This window comes from Acanthopagrus latus, chromosome 7, assembly GCF_904848185.1.
Source record: "Acanthopagrus latus isolate v.2019 chromosome 7, fAcaLat1.1, whole genome shotgun sequence".
Taxonomy (NCBI): Eukaryota; Metazoa; Chordata; class Actinopteri; order Spariformes; family Sparidae; genus Acanthopagrus; species Acanthopagrus latus.
The window spans coordinates 15,312,934-15,328,531 of record NC_051045.1 but is presented as its reverse complement, the minus strand read 5'-3'; the positions used below and the strand labels follow the sequence as shown (position 1 = coordinate 15,328,531).

The following is a 15,598-nucleotide window of genomic DNA, read 5'->3' as shown; positions in this document are numbered from 1 at the left end:
AGAAAGACAACAGGAACAATTCCCAAAGAAGTGCAAATTAATTACCTGATTGACAGAAATTATCTGTCTAAGGGGGCACTACATAGTTTTGGAAAAGGAACTCAAACTAGGAAAGGTAAAATTTATGATGCTATTATAATAATACAACCAATTTAAATTTGGTGCATACTATTACCATAACTGAATAAACAAGCTGTCCTCAGAGGAGATTAAGGTCCGCAGAATGCAGTTTGAAGCTAAAAAGGGAGCCAGTGAGCAGGGTCTTGCCAAAAAAAAAAGTAAAACATCATGATATGGTGTTGTCCTGTGATGACAATTTGTTTAATCTGATTCTTCAGGCATGAGGATCAATCAACGAATGAGGACTTTTCCTTGCTGAATGAAATGTCTCTCCCAAAACTACATAGTGCGTGTTTGATTGTGAGAATGTGTTCCCTTTCTTTGTCTGACAGTAGACTAAACAGCTTCAGGTTTTGGACAAGCAATTTGTCACTTTGAGCTGCAGGAAACGGGCAGCGATGGGCATTTTTCACTTTTTTTCTGACAGTTTTCGAACAAGCAATTCATCAATACGCTGAGGAAATACTAAAAATTTTATTATCTATACATTTTGTTATTTGAGCTCTTATTTGATGAAACAGTATCACCGTGGTATTGGATTATATTGTAAAAGTCATATCATTATTTTGACCATGACTATCAAGGGTCTAGGTTTAATTTCAGCACTGGTCAGGAACGAAGCGTACAACACTTCCAAACATTTCATCTGATTTTTTATGCACCGATTATGCTTTTTTCCATCAATTTTTGTTTGAAAAGACTTCATTTATATAAAAAAAAGTGTCAGATGACAATTCTAGATATAATGGAACAAAGCAGTCAGGCTCTCAGGAAAGCAGTTCGTCAAAATAAAAGTCCCCTGATCCTTTCATACACTTATCGGGCAGGGCGCGGGGGGGGACTAATCCATGATTTCTAAATATTTAAATATCTAAATATCGAGATTGACCTGTTCCCCCAGTCCCTTCTGGAATCTGTGTTTCTAGTTAGAACAGTAGCATGTGTGTGTCTATGCACTGAGAACACATGGATAAGCAATTTCCACATACGAGACATTTCATTTACAGTTCCATTTCATGTTTTTCTTCTTCTGAATTCAAAATGTTTTTCTCTCTGTGCTCTTGGACTTTGACATTCAACCATGTAAGTATTCATGTGTTTGTGTGTACGTGCGTGTGTGTGTGTGTGTGTGTGTGTGTGTGTGTGTGTGTGTGTGTGTGTGTGTGTGTGTGTGTCATTGCTGGGGGGGATCCTTGTCCTGACTCATTGCATGCATGAGTCAATACTCACGAATAAACACACTCACAGATTCACAGGGAACACGTATAGATACACAACGCAATGCACGAGGCAGCACGTAGCCCATTTCCTGTTTCAGTAGAACATAAAGGAAGACATGGATAAAATGAGAGAGAGGGAAATTGATGGGAGTAGCGAGGCAGGAAGAAGAGGTGGAAATTTTGGCTGCACGGATTCTTTAACCTAAACTCAGAGTCACAGTTAAGATTCTGTGAGCGGGTCAAGGACGTGATGAGAAAAACACATATGCAAATTACTGAAGATACCTGTGTGTGTGTGTGTGTGTGTGTGTGTGTGTGTGTGTGTGTGTGTGTGTGTGTGTGTGTGTGTGTGTGTGTGTGTGTGTGTGTGTGTGTGTGTGTGTGTGTGTGTGTGTGTGAAAAGAGAGAAAGAGAGTGAAGAGAAATTGAGCTCAGACAAACCTGTTACTTTTAATCAGCTCAGCTCAGTCTTCTTGTCAAACTAAAGCATAAAAATCTCTGCAGTTTCTTCTTTTTAATTTCCCTCGATTATAATTCCCCAGGAAACCCTCCCATGTGGAAAGAAATATAGTTGGCACGCAGTACCTTAAACGCTCAGCTTGTATCTACCAATAAGTACCAAATGCACAGAAATGTATGTTTGTTGGATGTGTTCGTGCATTTCTTCTCTAAATGTCTTAATGCCTTTCTTGAAAAACTGTAGCAAACGCATGCCAAACCAATTTTAAATGCTCGTCAGAAGCGCATTGTCTGATTCGCTTTCATAATTTGCCTAAAGCCACTAGAAAAATACATTTTAGATATATTTTCTATGACACATTCAGGTTATGTGTTTTTTTAGGGCCACATTTAGTCACACAAACACTGTGCATATTTCAACATGGCCTAAAATGCTTTCGATTAAAAATCCAAGCCAAGCATGTTAGAAAAAAAAAGCTGTATAATCAAGATATATACGTTTCCACATGGGCTGACAATTTGCCTTGTATAAGTGTGCCCTTATCTGTCTTTCTTTGTTTTGTTTCCTCCATCTCTCAGGCACCGTGTATGTGTGTCAGATTTACCTCAGGGTGCTTCCCAAATACCACTGGGTGTGTGGGAGGCTGTGCTGCAGTAAAGACGCCATGTAGAAGTGATTGTGTTGGCTCAGAATGCAGTGGCATGCATCATGTTTAACATTACCATGTATGTATAAGGAAAACACTGTCAGTGTCATAATTAAGAGTCCAAACAGGAGCTCTGTGTGAAAGTCGCTCTTTGATCCGCAAAAGAAGGCAAATCGCACGTTTATTCAGCGCACCACTTCTCCCTCACGCGTTAAAGGGATAGTTCACTCCAAAATATGTACTGGTCTTCTTGCCTGTAGTGCTGTCTATCCATCTAGATTGTTTTGGTGTGAGCTGCTGAGTTTTGGAGATGTCGGCCGTAGAGATGTCTGCTCTCTCTTGACTGAAATGGAACTAGATGGCCCTCAGCTTGTGGTGCAGAAAAGAAATAAACTTGAAAAACTCAACAGCACATTCTCTGTCCAGAAATCATGACTTGGATAATCCAGTAAACCTGTTTGTGAGCAGTCTCATGCGGGAACTACTTCCTTTCTACCGAATTACACCCACAAACCACATCCCCACACAGAGGGAGTGATGCATCTACACATGGACAAGAGTCTCCTGCTGGGATCTAAACATTAACAGTTTCTTACTCAGCTGCGCTGTGATGTCCATGGGTAGATGCCTGCTTCCTTCTGCGTGCTGGTGCAGTTGGTGGGTGTAGTTCAGTAGGAATAATATTACATGAAACTGCTCACAACAAGGTCTTTGGGTTATCTTGAGTGACAGGGCTACAGTGTTGTCAAATGGGACGCGTTAAACTATCATACCGGAGGCTTAAAATGATATTATTGTGGGAAAAAAATGTTCATACACAGGTCGTAATCACAAGAATACGAGGCTGTAAATGTGTAATATTACAGAATTTTAAAAAAATCTACCCACATCATTTTTATGTGATTACATTCATCACCATTGGCAACTCATGCCACAAAAATACAGTCAATAAGTAAGTGCAAACCAAGAAGAAAAATACCTTTGCCTTACAAAAATGTATCAATACACAACCCAACAGGTTGTATTTCCTCCCCCTGACCCTACAGGAGACAGTTGATGAAGGAAAATATCAAACAATGACCCACCATCTACTTCAAAATGGTTTGTCGACAGTATTTGCTGGGAAGCAGCCCTCACTAATGGCCTTCCGGCAGCCAATCTGCTAATGTGCCGTGCAGAGCGACGCTGACATCAGAGCAGAAATGATCCATGCTCTTTCTCGTTTCATTATATCCATCTCTCCACCTGTCCATCTCTCTGAGCTTCTCTATCACATCAATAATCCCACCTCTCGCCTCCCACTGCACTCTCATCTATATATTGTGATCTACTTCCTATGATTCGACTTTTCATGCCTCCTGGCGCTGAACCTGCGGCGCACACCTTGCACTAACACCTATACGCACCTATTCACACATTGCTGCGCTTAGCTGAGTACTCCACCACTTGTGTTTCATTATGCATCGATTAAAGTGGAGCAAAAAAATGTGTGGCAGGATAGTCTGCATGTATAAACGACAGAAGCCGTTGATTCGCCTGTTTTTTCTGACGCACCGCAGTGCCCCTTTCTGCATAAAAGTGACTTGGCTAGACGCAGGAGCGATGGCCATCTGTATTCCTTAACAGAATTCTCTTTAGCTTCCGCAGAGTAGTTGCTAATCTTCCCGGGGTCTTCTTAAACACCACAACTACAAGGAATACAACATGAGGATTAGGAACCACCAACCAAAATAAACCATCCTCAAGCATTCAAGCATTTAATCTGAGTGACAGCATCTGAAATTACTTGAAGTTTAATCATCTACTCGCTGATTGCCACATGCGCTGGTCTGAGTGCGAGCGTGTGAATGAAGGCGTACGCCGGGCACACATATGGTGTGACATAATGGCATACCGCACTGCGTGTCATCCTGCAGCGTACAAGTAAGTGTTATTGTGCCTAAGTAGGGGATGAATCATGCAGTTCGCTATAATTTCCTCTTGTGTCAGTGGAGTGGCTTTTACAGAATCAATGAACGGGGTGTAGATGCAGACGGCCTGTCAGTGAGACGAAAATAAGTGTGAAGTGGAAATTCTTTGTTCGCCGCAGATATCACAGTCATATTAGATAGAAGCCATCATTTTGTATTTCAACACCAATTATCACGGCTTCAGCAAGCATGTCATGAAAAGTAAAATCTTTGCTACAGCAAAACCTTGATTATGGTAATATTCTAATGCCGAGATACGATTGACCTGAGTATTGTACTGGGGACCTTGGCTAGTGACCCGCATTGTTCAGTGTTTTTCCTGTAAACACCACAACAGAAACTGCGGGGCTCTGAGTGTCAGTCCAGCTCGTGCTCCTACTAGAGGGCCTCCAGACGCAGTAAAAGAGTTTGAAAAGTCAAACGTATCAGCTTAGAAATGTCAGAGAAGACAGAGACAGAGAGAAAGACAGAGATTTAAGAAAGAGGAAGTCCACAACAGCTGACTTTTTCTTTTTTTTGTTACGTCTAAACAAACTAAATACACAAACTCTCTCAACTTCATACTGTTTTACTTTGTTTATATTTGGCGGACCCCGCCACCTTTCTAGCCCCAGACAGTGTTCTGGGGACCTGATTTTCTTCTGAGAACAGCTTGTTTTTACAGTCACAGAAAATATAAATATTTCTGAGTTTGTGTTACTACCTCATTGATATTGTAAATATTAAAGTTCTGATGTTAAATGCCCTCTCCAGAACAGCATCGTGCCCCTTATGGAAACTGATGATTGGAGAGGACCGTATGTAGGAATACTAAACATAGAAATGTACTTTGCATGCTCTATGAGGAGGTTTTATGGAGCGCACCGCTTCACATTAATAGTTAAGTTCCTCATGGAGACTACTGTAGCTTTATAATGTGGCTTCCCTTGAGGGGGGTAGAGAGCTTTTTATTTCTCCTGCTCAGACTGTAAAACGAGATCAAGAAGGTTTCTGCCTCTTACTGTAAAACATAAAAAACATCTCATCTTGGACCTGATTTCTTAAAGGTTGTTTAAAACGTCTGGATGGCTCGGCGTTTATTGAGATCTCTTTTAATAGCCTCAAATGTTTCATTCTTCCAAATCCCCCGCATGTTTATAGTTTATACATTACGGTCTTAAAGCGTGCGTGTATTTTCTGTGATAACATGGCAGAGGTGCAGAGGGCAGCTGCAGGCGATAGGAAAGGAGAATATCTATTACATAAGAGATTAAGCTGGAGGAATCTGAGGTATGTATGGAACAACTTCGGCCAGTAATATGAAAGTCGACTTCATGAACCACCCCCCCCCCCCACCCAATGTACAGAGCCTCAGCGGGTAGGCCCACTGTTTATACCTTTGATGTCGGCTTGTAAAAAAGGAACAAACACACAGCTTGGGTCATTTAGTGTGCAGTTGTTGTTTTAACTTTAGCCTCCGAGCTGCAGCGATGGAGGTCATGTGTGTGCACAGGACCGGAAGACAGGAAGACAGATTTGATTTCTGGCTTTGTCAGAGCTCGTGGGTGGATGCCGCACTTCTACCTGCGGAGCTTTGAAAGTTCTGTTTAAGCTCTTGTGTTGACGACTGCGTTGCGCGCTCACCACCAGCCGCGTTGTTATTACATATCGTGCCACCCGCTGCTTTTACTCAACCACACTAAGCTAATGGGCCACTGCTATTCCTGCTGCACTTCATTACAACAAATGGGAGAGTTGGAGAGAGAAAGACACGCGCACACACACACACACACACACACACACACACACACACACACACAGAGGGAGAGTGAGGGGAGATTACTGATGTTTTGTTCAGCCTCGCTGTTTGGGGTAGAGGAATGTTTCAGAGTGGTTCAGTCCCCCCGTGTGTTTCATCCATCCACGTGCTGCACATACCCAACTGACACACGCTCATAATGACGGGAACACACACACACACACACACACACACACACACACACACACTGATAAAACACACTCCCTCGCTCTCTTTCCTTCTCTATCTCTAATGGAAGAATGTGTGATGCTTGCTTGCTCCTCACAGCGCAGTCATCTGTGGGAAGGACTTTTTCTTTATATTTTTCTCGCCCGCTCTGATGTGCATGAGACACACATCTGTTGCTTTAGCTGGAGGCAGAGGGAGAGAGCGGGCGAGAGGATTGGAGGCTCACACTCAAAAGCATTAGCATACGCTTGCAGGGAATGGAAGGGGGAGATAAGGGAGAGGTGGGTGGACGTGTGAGAAAATGTGGAGGAAAAGACGAGCCAGCGAATGCGGAGGTATTATTATTATTATTATGATTAGTTATTGCTTCCTGTTCAGTGTGATCAACAGAAAACACACACACAGAAAGCATCCCTTTTTTTCAAAGTACAGCACCAGCCTCAGGGCAAAGAACTTAGACTGATGATGACAAACTCAATGAACATCAACCGTTTTTTTTCTGTGAGTGTGTGGGTGTGACACTGACCTCTGACTCGGGCATAGCAGCAGCCACACTTGACCAGGACTTTACGGAACAAGTGTTGGCAGCCACAGCCTCGGTGGTGGCGATGGTGATGGTGGCCCCCTTTCATGCTGTTGAACCATGAGCAGAGGTGGGCATGGCCCGGCACTCTCTCCTTCTCCCTCCCCCTCTTCCAATTTCCTCTCTGTCTCTCTCAAGTCCCCCTCTCTCGCTCTCTCGCTCTCTCTCTCTCTCTCTCTCTCTCTCTCTCTCACATACACAAGTAGGGGTTCACTCCTCAAAGTGTAAAAATCCCCCAAAAAGGTTGATGCTTCCTCCTCAGTTGACCGAAGACAGACTCAAAGCCCCCCCACACATCCAGACCGGGAAGAGGGTAAAAAGAGTCCACAAAAAGCAGCAGCAGTCAAGAGGAAATCCACACTCACGGGGGTAGTTTCTTTTCAGCCAAAGAAACATTCCAGCGAGCTTATATTTGTGCGTGCTCCCTCTGCTCTGTCTCTCCGCTTTTCCCCTGTTTTCTTTTTGGTGCTGAGCTCTCTGCCTCTGTGAACTGCCTGGTCAAATGACACACTAGGAGACTGCTTCGGAGAGAGAGAGAGAGCGAGCAAGAGAGGGAGAGAGAGAGAGAGATAGCGAGGGAGAAAGGGAGAGAGAGAGTAAGGGGAGGGGTGAGAAGGGTGGAGTCTGCAGCTCTAGTTGCTGGCTATTCCAGGATAACGTTCCCACTCTCTTAATTTTTTCTCTCTTCCTGTCCTCTGTTTCTCTCCTCTCAGCTGGTTTTCCCTCTGTTTCCTCGCCCAGCTGCCTGTCTGCCTGCCCATCCAACTGTACAGCTCAGAGAGCAGATGTAATGCCACGCTGGGTGAGGGCTGACCCTGGAAATAGCAACACCCAGGTCCATAGTGATACATAAAGCTATTTACAGAGAGGGGGCCATGTTGGGCTGTGGGTATCATGTGTTTTCCAGTAACAGTGTCATCATCAGTGTGTTTCTGGCGGTTAAAGAGTGTGTGATGGCTTCATGGATCAGATGGGGATTTTCCTGACTTGGACAGCTCCAGTTCATTTATGATCAGGAGGCCAGCGGCAGAGTGACCTTTTTTTTTGTTTGTTTCCATGGAGCAAGCAGGCGGTCTCCAATTTCACAATGATGGCATGTTGGCATTCTTGGTGTGTGTGTGTGTGTGTGTGTGTGTGTGTGTGTGTGTGTGTGTGTGTGTGTGTGTGTGTGTGTGTGTGTGTGTGTGTGTGTCATTTAGCCTGACAGCACATAGCGGGGCAGTCAAACAGCTCTGTGGGTTTGTGAGATAAGACTGACTAAACTGATCCTCTGTATGAGGAGCAAGGAGGGTGGTACAACAGATAAACTCTTCAATCAAAGTGTGTGCTATAACCTTTCATATCTCTGTTAATATGCAATATACCTTGATCTAAAAACAATTTGAGGTGTTCCCCTGTTGACATGTCTCCCCCACCCCCCCCGACACTGGGGACTTGAGACGGCTCAAAAACAACATTCTTTCTACCAAATCAATAAGTCACAAAAGTTCCCTACTTATCATTACAACTTCAGTGTTTTTCCCTGTCTCTTCATATCACTGGGATCGGGGTGTCTAGGTCAGTATGGATTGTTACAGTTGTTTTTTTGCTTTTTACAGTAGTCAGGTCACATGGCTACCACGATGTTGCTAATGCTGTGTTTGTGAGAGTGGTGCCAAAGGCAGCACACAGGGTTAGGAGGGTTACATGTAAACGTATTCTGATAATTACCTGTTAGAAAAAATGTAATCTAAGTAGAACGATATTAAAGTTATGTACCTGGACTGCAATACCAAACGTGAAAATAAAGTCAAGAGCAGAGAAGTATGAATAAGAATACAGTTAGCTTTTAATGAACCATGATTACATATTCCATTACTCCCCAAGCCTGGGAATATAACACACTAAAAACACATTTATAAAATAAGATAAGAGCCTGCCAATGTCTGATTTTGGTTAATAAAGTCAACGCACATTACACGCAAATGAGCCATGGTACATGGTACATGGTACATAGCGTGGAAGGACAGTTTCAAAGGGTTAGAGAAAATAGTGCTATTGGCAGATGTGATTGCTCTTACGCTTTCACTGGAGTCATCCTAAAAAAAGTGTACCTGTTTGTGTTTCATAACCATTTTTGTTTGTTCTTTTGACTTTATTGTGATGTCAAAGTATATATATATTGTGTTCATTCATTCGTCACATGTGACAGATTTGCTCTTTTCTTTATCTCATTGAGACTTTTACCAGTTTAAATAAAGGATGTACTGTATATGTACAGCTAAACACACATATTTCACTCATCAATGCCTTTATTTGAGGCTTCTCATACAGAAATATGTGTTTGTGCATGTGTGTTCAGATTATCAGACAATGCATACATGAGCATTTGTGCCTAAACCAGACATGAGCGTGCATATCTTAAGGGAGGCTTGTGTGTTGCACGGGTGAACACAGTATCCACACACACACACACGCGCACACACACACACACACACACACACACACACACACACACACACACACACACACACACACACACACACACACAGTCTACCAGTCTTCATAAAGCTCGAACTCATCATGGTCTTGATTATGTATATTTCTTTTCTCCTCTATGTCAGTTTGAAGAACCGGGAAGCTGCAGAAGTTTTGTAATCACTAACACAGCAACACACACGAATTGCGCCATATTTAGATGTGCACTTTACATCAGTGCTGATTAAACTCAATTAACACTCGGTTAGTATTCACCACATCTTCCACATAGATAAAATCAGAGTCTGTTGGCATTTCAGTGCATACAGCAGGTTCGTGCAGGGAGACCACTCGAGAGGTCACCACCAGGAGCAGGAAAAGGTTGGTGGCGATGATATTATTATGAAATACTGCATGCGTGTTCTGAGACCCGACCAATTATTTTTCTGGCCGACAAACAGCCTTACTTAGGCCTGAAGCTGCTGAGCTCATGACTCAGTGTGTGATCTCATCGCACTTTTGCTGCGCTCTGCACGCCATGCTCCATTCAAGCTAGTTACAATCCGACCGTGTAGAAATCAACACCTGATTATTGCAACAAAGACGAGCCGCATGACAGCACGCACTCTGGTTCCTCTTTGGAGGAAAGAGGGCTGAGTATCTGCTGGCGCTGAACCAACATGAACGCACACTCACAGGCACGCACACACCCCTGAGGTGCATTGTCAGGTGCTTTAATGGTTGACAGGGCTGTCTCTCCAGCATCCACCTCTCCAAAGTGACAGGGCGGTGGCAGACTGCTGTCAGGATGTTTCTGCTGTCTATGGGAGACAGGAGCTTGGCTGCTTTGCCAGTTGGAGACGAGATGCGCCAGACTTTACTCTCTTATCATCTCTCTGTTTCTTACAAACCCACGGGACAAACTAAAGCAGCTTCAACACTGAAGAGAAGAGAATGTTTCACCAGAAAGAGGGTTGATGATTTGCATGTTACTCGGAGGGCTCAAATGTAATTGTGAAATGATTAGCACAGATTGGCACAGTGTCTGCGTGAATGGTGTCTCTGTCCCCCCCATCATTTGTTTCTGCACTATGCAACTTCAGTGAGAGGATAGGATCACAGTGTTATATACATGTTTACTTCAAGATGCAACTTTTCAATACATAATATTGATAGGAAGTAATCATATCAATCAGGTTTTGTTTGTAGTTAGCACCTACATTACATCTGACAAATTGTTACAGACCTGGGATTTGTATTTACCCAAGTAGTCAGAAACTGTGTAACTGTAAACTGTAAATAATATTGCTTTAAACGGATGACTATCTTTGCTCATGCTCAGCCAATCCTCCCCAAAACTGGCAGAAGGACCCAATATGGCTCCCTGTTGTGATGACTTGGAAGAACAAGTCCACAAAAACATTTCTGGAGCTTCACAACAAAACAGCGTTGCAGAGTTTTTCCTCAATAAACTGAAGTAGATGGGGACTTGTAGTCGGGTGGTGAGTGGACAATGACTGAATTTTTATTTTGAAGTGAACTTAGCCTTTAAGAAATTCAGCTCCAAGCTATGGATTTATAAGTGCTATGGTCTTTAATGGAGAGTTTTATGTAAAAAGTGTCACAAACCTGCTCACACCGGGGCTAACAAAGTAGTCTACTTTAGCACATGAAACCAACGTACTTCTTTATGTCCTTCAGATTTCATGATCACACGGGTTGAGCTGCATTGATAAAAAATTGCCAATCATAGTAACACACGTAATCATAATGAATGTTTTTTAAAACTGTTCCACATCAAAAAATAATCTCTTGAGAAAATACTGACGCCTCTACCATAGTGACAGATATATCATCTATTCTCAGGTTCAGACTGCACACTGGTTTGCCACACTCCCCTCCCCTTTCCGGCCTCCCTCCATCCCCTCCTTTTCTCTGCTTGTAATGGATGCTCTAAACGACTGTGATTGAAGGGGCAATTCACCAGAGGAATATTGAACATCGCTGCTGAATGTCTCCACTTGTCTGACGCTGATGTGGCTGCCAAACAGTGAGGAAGCATAGGAACACAATCTGACGCGGCTTGAGAAACAACGGATCTGACAGCAGAACAGAGGGCCTTAAAAGAAACGAGATAAGAGGATGACAGCCAGACAAAAATTCGAGGGCAAAGCATTACAAATTGAGCAACACGCTGCCTGCGCGATCACTCCACACAAACGCAGACTGCACAAAGGGTAGATAATGAAGAATACATTGCTCTTGAGATGCATTCAACATTTATGAAGTGTGTTCAGGGGAATCTTTTCATGTGCTTTTAAAGTTGGAGGATGCCAGAGTGTGTTTCTTCCAGGAACCCAGTAGGGGGCATGTGTACTTGTTGCATAAGGTGGATTCTCTCACTTGACAGCGCTGGTGTTTTGTTTTTCCTTCATCGACCAATATTTCCTGCAAAAACAGGTGCATTTTAATACACACAATGGCCAAATCTGACGTGTGGTTAGTGTTCTGAATGCTGATTTCCGTCCATTTCTGTGTATCAGCCCCAACATTCAACACCGCCCCGACTCTGTCTCTCTTTCATTCTTTCTTTCTTTCTTTCTTTCTTTCTTTCTTTCTTTCTTTCTTTCTTTCTTTCTTTCTTTCTTTCTCACAGAATGGAATGAAACCTTTAAATAAATGAACTCTAAAACTGGCCCTGGAAACATGTACACAGCCCTGAATGTTAACAGAAAAGTGGAAAAAATGTTCCTGCCCTGGCTGGAAGGGGGGGGGGAGCTGGGGGACGCGAGGTGAGGCATGCATTAACACACATTCACCTCCCTCCTTTTATCTCTCTCCTCCGCTGCCTCACTCCTGCCCTCTCTCGCCGTCTTCCACATGACACACACACACACACACACACACACACAATAAAGATGATTCATCCCCACGCGTGTGCTTGGAGGATGAGTAAAATCTATACATGTACGTTCACACCACACTGGATTTAAAAGGCTTGTCTGGAGATTAGCACGCCAGTAGATGGATGGGAGTGTTTTTTTGTCTGAACAGGGAGGATGCAATCGTCTTTCCACTCCGTGTAGGAGACAGTCGTTCACATTCAAGAGGCGTGTTCGGAGAAAGTGATTTATGAATGTAAATCAGCTCATGTAAACGCACAATTTCCTGTGTGTGCTGTTGTTCCAGGAAAACACAAGACTGCATCCGCGATACACCCTGCAGGAGTGAACTTGCTCATGTACATGCAGACAAACGCATGACATAACTCTGCATGCTAATAGCTCGAGCCAGTCTCATTTCAGGACATACGCGGCTGCTTATTCACTCTGTGTTCCCCAACCCCCCACTGACATTAGCCTCTCCTCACCCCATCAGCCGGCTGAATTCCTGCCAAAATATGCTCACTTAGATTTCATTTTCCTTCCCTCCTCACTCTCCCTCTCCCCTTTTTCTCCCTTAGTTCATCTCTCTCTTTTCATTTCTTCCTCCCTTCATCTCCCAGCTGAGCGCCAATTAAGGCAAACTGGCATTCTGGACAAGCCGGTGTGAGGGGGAAGTTTTGGGGTTTGGCTCAGGTCCCACCATGGAGCAGACTTAACTGTCTTGTTCTTCTCGCTTCTGTCCTGCCGGTCTGCAGAGAGCTGCTGCTTTTGTCCAATTAGACTAAACTGCACCGCTGGCATACACCAGGGAGGCAGACAGGTGTGTTGCTGTGAGTGTGTGTGTGTGTGTGTGTGTGTGTGTGTGTGTGTGTGTGTGTGTGTGTGTGTGTGTGTGTGTGTGTGTGTGTGTGCATGTGTTCACTTCAAGACTGGTACCACTCTGTACCTCCCACCGCTACACCTCATCATATAGTGCAGCTCTCAGGCAGCAGACACTCTGCACGACCCAGAAGGGAGGCACACCGCCCGTGGAGACTTGTTTCTACGAACATCTACAATGCTGCACGTACTGGGCCACCTACAACTACAGGCTCACAGACACACATTCACCCAGGTCTTACTCCCAGTTTTTCCCATCAAGATACCGTTTTTCCAACAAACCCCAGTGACAGTACTTCTCGACAGCCTCTTCTTCTTGTACCTGACCCACAGCTTCCCTCCCTCCCTCTCCTTATCTCTCTGGAGCTGGTCTGTGAACCTTGCTCTAGAAGCAGCATGCCAGCACTGAGACTCTGGGACTGCTGCTGACTGTGTTCAAGGTTTAAGCCGGAGCTAAAACGCCACCCAAAGGAGGAAAAGTTAATTAAACAAACGCAAACCCGGGGACCACACATGGAGAGACACCGCTGCTTTATCTTTGACACATAATTACTGAGCGCTGTCAAGGGAAAGAGATTTTCCATCTTAAAAGGAGATTTAGAGATGGTGGTTCTGCTACATTGCAATACAGTTTGAATCATGCTCCAGATTCACGTTATGTAAACCAATTTAAAAAAATGCAAATCCACATTCCTGTTCTTTTTTGTTACATTAATGTGGTTGGATCCATGTCTGCGTGCACATATGTGTGTTCATGTGCCTCCATCTGCCTCCTTCCCTCCAGGACAGTCTGGTCTACATAAAAGGCAGCTGTGCTGTAGAGCAGCGGCATTCAAGGTGTCTGACCTCCATGACCAAAGTCTTCCAGCTCTCTTTGCCTGACCCACTTCATTGAAACTCAACCTGAACTTTTGCAATTCAACTCCACAAAAACACACACATTAAATAATTTTTGGCCATTATTATTCATGTAAGAGGACATGACTCACACATTTTAGGGCTTTTGGGGGACATAAAGGACATAAAATCCTCACCTTACCACACAATCATACTACCTGTAAGGCCCACGTTTTTGCTTATGATCCTCAGTGCCCCACAGCAGCTATAACCAATAATTCTATAATGACAGTGTGACATCATGAGAGAGGTCGCTTGTAGTCATGGATGTGCAGAGAATCATCAGCTGAATCTGCAGCTTTAAGGGACTTTGAAGTGAGTTTCAGACCTGTTTTGGTTCACTCTCACTGTTTTCATGGAACCGTCTTCGGCCACAGCAGCTGCTGCTTGCGGTTGTAGAAGTTAAACAAATCCACTGTATACTAACAGCTCAGCACCAAACAGCAGAAATAAACAGTATAACTGCAAACTGGTGAACAAAGCATTTAGCAGCTGAAGAGCCAAATGTGAGGAGCTGGTACAGACCAAACTCAGAGCTAAAAGGAGAGTGACTCCTGGATAAACTGCACTGCCAGGTACATCCCCTTCTCCCCTTCTTTGGATCAATAAATCACTCTATGTCTTCATTCCTAAGTATTGACAATGGTGCTGACCTTTTTGTTACATTAGCTAGCCAGAGACTCTACATTGTAAACATTTTGGTGGTGTGTATAACCCTAACCCTTATCCACTCTCGCTTTTACAGGCCCCCCTGCAACATCTTAACCAGTTTTTCTTTTGCATATAGACAAACATATAGCACAAAGTCCCTATAAGTTTAACAGGAAACAGGAAAGTTAACTGAGGTGCATCCAGATAACAAACTTCCTGAACTTTTAGTGGACCACAAAGTGAAAAAATTCCGTTCACAGCTTTCAAGCTTTTATGTTCATATTGGGACATTTTGTCTGCACTTTCTCTGCCATTCCTATGCAACCTTTAGCTTTATATCTGCCTCGAAGGGAAGACTCTGGTCATACCCAATAAATGCATGGGCACTGAGTGTACATGGGTAGGCCATTATTTCATTCATGACGAATAAAACAGATTAGGCTTTTTGGATATGTCTTTTTCCTTCTGCTATTTGTCCATGCATTCGATTTAGGGATGGCTGGTGGGTATGTTAAGTTAATTCCAATGAATATAACAGAAATGCTTTTAAATTACATCACCTACCCTAACTGTAATGCTGTGTCCACATATTGTTTCTGCCGCTGCCAAGTGGCCAAAAATCAGTTATTGCTGGCTCGAGATCACTCTTAGGATCTAAGAATTCAAGGCAAATTAAATCCATGTGTTAGGAGGTCTGCACATACCTGAAGTTTAGGGCCATTATTTCTTAAGGAGAAGAGTCTGATCTTAAGTTCAAAGGTGGAGATGACAGAATAGGAGCTGTTATTTGTCCATTGCTTACAACAACATCAGCAGCACATTGCAAAACAGATCATAAATCAAACCATCTTGAACACAGACAGT

General features: G+C 43.6%; 1 protein-coding gene across 3 annotated transcripts in view; it reads right to left on the bottom strand.

Moving 5' to 3' along the window:
- Window positions 1-15,598, bottom strand: part of arhgef25a (Rho guanine nucleotide exchange factor (GEF) 25a) — a 55,154-nt gene that overhangs the window by 32,413 nt on the left and 7,143 nt on the right. The window contains exon 1 of one of the 3 annotated variants that reach the window (XM_037103646.1): window positions 6,909-7,711. The exons of the other annotated variants lie outside the window; for them this stretch is intronic. Within the exon in view, the coding sequence (XP_036959541.1) occupies window positions 6,909-7,014 (106 nt within the window). The 5' untranslated portion in view covers window positions 7,015-7,711. Of the gene's footprint in view, window positions 1-6,908; window positions 7,712-15,598 lie in introns of those variants that run through there. 3 annotated transcript variants of the gene reach the window in all.